The sequence below is a fragment of the Mus pahari genome, chromosome 19 (genome assembly GCF_900095145.1).
Source record: "Mus pahari chromosome 19, PAHARI_EIJ_v1.1, whole genome shotgun sequence".
Classification (NCBI taxonomy): Eukaryota; Metazoa; Chordata; class Mammalia; order Rodentia; family Muridae; genus Mus; species Mus pahari.
The window spans coordinates 14,965,681-14,968,544 of NC_034608.1; the positions used below are offsets into that span (position 1 = coordinate 14,965,681).

The 2,864-nt window shown below is 52.7% G+C and overlaps 1 protein-coding gene across 2 annotated transcripts in view; it reads right to left on the reverse strand.

Annotated features, from left to right (window-relative positions):
- Positions 1–2,864, reverse strand: part of Mark4 (microtubule affinity regulating kinase 4) — a 33,777-nt gene that overhangs the window by 15,318 nt on the left and 15,595 nt on the right. For both annotated transcript variants that reach the window (XM_021218679.2, XM_021218681.2), the window contains exons 7-8: positions 2,591–2,647; positions 603–839 (exon numbers count right to left, since the gene is read on the reverse strand). In XM_021218679.2, coding sequence (XP_021074338.1) covers positions 603–839; positions 2,591–2,647 — 294 coding nt within the window. The remainder of the gene's footprint in view (positions 1–602; positions 840–2,590; positions 2,648–2,864) is intronic.

Genomic DNA, 2,864 nt, shown 5'->3' on the forward strand with positions numbered 1-2,864 from the left:
AGCCCCTGCCTAGGATCCCCCAGTGAGGGGCTGGGGGCGTGGTTCAGCGGCAGAGCCCCTGCCTAGGATCCCCCAGTGAGGGGCTGGGGGCGTGGCTCAGTGGTAGAGCCCCTGCCTAGAATTCCCCAGTGAGGGGCTGAGGGCGTGGCTCAGTGGCAGAGTACTTACTTGGCTTTAGTTCCATCAGCAAAATCCCTGAGCCCTTTATCTGAGCCCAGCTCTCCCTCCCCCATCCTAACGTTAAGCAAGCACTAGTCTGCCCCCACTTTCTGTGGATTTCCCTAATCTGGGCACTGCACAGAAATGAAACCCTGCCTTCTGTCATTGCTTGTGGGGCTCGCCCGCCCCTCCTGCCATGTCTGTCTCTCTTACATGCATTGGATTTGAAAAGACTTAAATGGGGCATGACCCAGAAATTTCTAATAATTTTTTCCCCCAGAGCAGGTCAATATTAGAACCAAAATCCACCAGCTGTTGAGCTCACAGCTTGGGCCTTAACAGTGCCAGCCATACTGGGGCAGCGGGCACCGGAGTCACCCCTGTTCCTCATCTGACCACGTGACCTCAGTCCCACCTGATCCCGCCCACCCCATCCCTGGCACCTTGAGGTTGTGCCCATCGAAGGGCAGGGAGCCGCTGACCAGCGTGTACAGGATGACACCCAGGCTCCAGATGTCCACCTCTGGCCCATCATACTTCTTGCCCTGGAACAGTTCTGGGGCAGCGTATGGGGGGCTCCCACAGAAGGTGTCCAGCTTGGAGCCCAGCGTGAACTCATTGCTGAAGCCGAAATCAGCGATTTTGATATTGGCCTCGGCATCCAGCAACAGGTTTTCAGCCTGAAAGGGAAAGAGAAGCCAGAGGATGAAGCCAGAGTCTTGCCTCTGCCTGCCAACACTGGAATTACAGGCCTGCACCATCGCACCATGTTTACATGGGGTTGGTAATACAGCCCATGGCTTTGTGCATTCTAGGCTAGTATTCCTCAGGGTGACCAACGTCTGAAGCCTGGTGACATTTTATCTGAGGCTCCACAGTCCAGACTTAGTTCTGATGGTCTCCATCTGCATCTGGGAAACCACTTTGGTCGAGTCCAGTCTCCTCCACTAGGTGGCGCACAACCTCCAGGTAAATTCTCCCCATCACCCTACCTGAAAAGGATGGCAAAGTGCCTGCCTCATAGAGCAAGTATCCATAAGCTTCCACGGCCACTCCATGCTTCTTCGACCTCACTACAAAGCCCAGGCTATCCTCCAACTCATGGAAACTACCTCCTGAGTGCTGCGATCACAAGTTTGCACCACTATCCCTGACACAAGGCTTGCTATTTGAAAAGTTACTGTAGAACCCAGGCTAGCTTCAAACTCATGGTAATTCTCCTGCCTCATCTTCCCGAGGACTGAGATTGCAGGTGAGACATGCACATCCAACTCTGCCCCGCCCCCAGGCTATGCTTGTTTTTGTTGTTGCAACTTCGAGGCAGGGTCACATCCAGCTGAGGCTGGTCATAGTGGTCCCTTTTTGTCTCCTGTGGTTGAAATTTGAACCCAGGGCTTTGCACACTACACACTGCGTGCCGTAGCCCTTGGCCTTGAACTGATCAGCAAGCCTGACCCACCCAAGGACTGGCTAGCCTCAGGGGTTGTTGTTGTTCTTATTACATATATCTGCCTATGTTCTTATTACATATATCTGCACATCATATGGAGGTCAAATGCTAACTGTGTACAGCCAGCTCTCTCTTTCCATCATGTGGGTCCCCCGGGATTGAACACAGACTGATGGAAGTGTAGAGCAGGTGCCTTTATCCACTAAAGCCACCTCAGGACCCTTCCCCGGGCTATGAAAAACAATGAAAAAACTGTTCCTGGGGCACAGTCTGCTTTAAAGCCCTTAGTGCCAATAAAATAGAGTAAAAAAAAATTAATTAATTAATTAAAAAAAAATTTTTTAAAGGAGGCGGGTGGTGGTGGCGCACACCTTTAATCCCAGCTCTCAGTAGGCAGAGGCAGGTGGATCTCTGTGAGTTCGAGGGTGACCTGGTCTACAGAGCAAGTTCCAGGACAGCCAATGTTACACAGAGAAATGGAAAAAATCAAAATAAATAAGTAAATTAATATAAAATAAAATAAAGCCCCTAGTGTGCCCCAGCACACAGGAAGTGCTCCGGAAGGATAACCCAGACCGGCCTGCATGGAGCCTGCTGGATGCTGTGGCGCCTGGCTGCAGCAGGCACCTGGGTTGGGCCCTAGGGGTCTCTTTCCCATCCTTGTTGCCTGTCCTGTGCCTTTGTGCCATCCTAAGAATCTGGGTTCCCAAGACTCTGGAATAACTTGAGCCTGAAAGCCAAGTTCTTGGGGATTCTAGAAGGTCCACCCGTCAGAGACACAGCAACCCCGAAGGCCAAATACAGATAGATAGCCTATCTCATCCCCATGGCCATCCTGAGGCTGCCCCGGGACACAAGTTCCCGTGGCTGTCCCCCTGTGTGGGAAAGAACCCGGGGCACTGCAGCTGGGGAAGGTCAAAGGGAGGAGCTGGGAGCGTGGGCGTGGCTAGCAGCTGAGCTCACACAGTGGGAGGGGTTTACCTTTAGATCCCTGTGTACAATGTTCTTCTGGTGACAGTAGTGCACGGCTGACACGATCTACGGTTGAAGACAAGTCATGTGGGAGGCCAGAGTCTTCTGTGTTCTTTGCAGCCCATGAAGCCACCACCCACAGCTGACCTGCCTGCCCAGAACTTCTCTGGGCACCAGCCGAGGCCTTGGGGGCTCAGCCAGGTCCAGAAAGCATTGAACAACCGGACATCACCTGATGGTCTCATAGGCAGATCTCTCTCTCTCTCTCTCTCTCTCTCTCTCT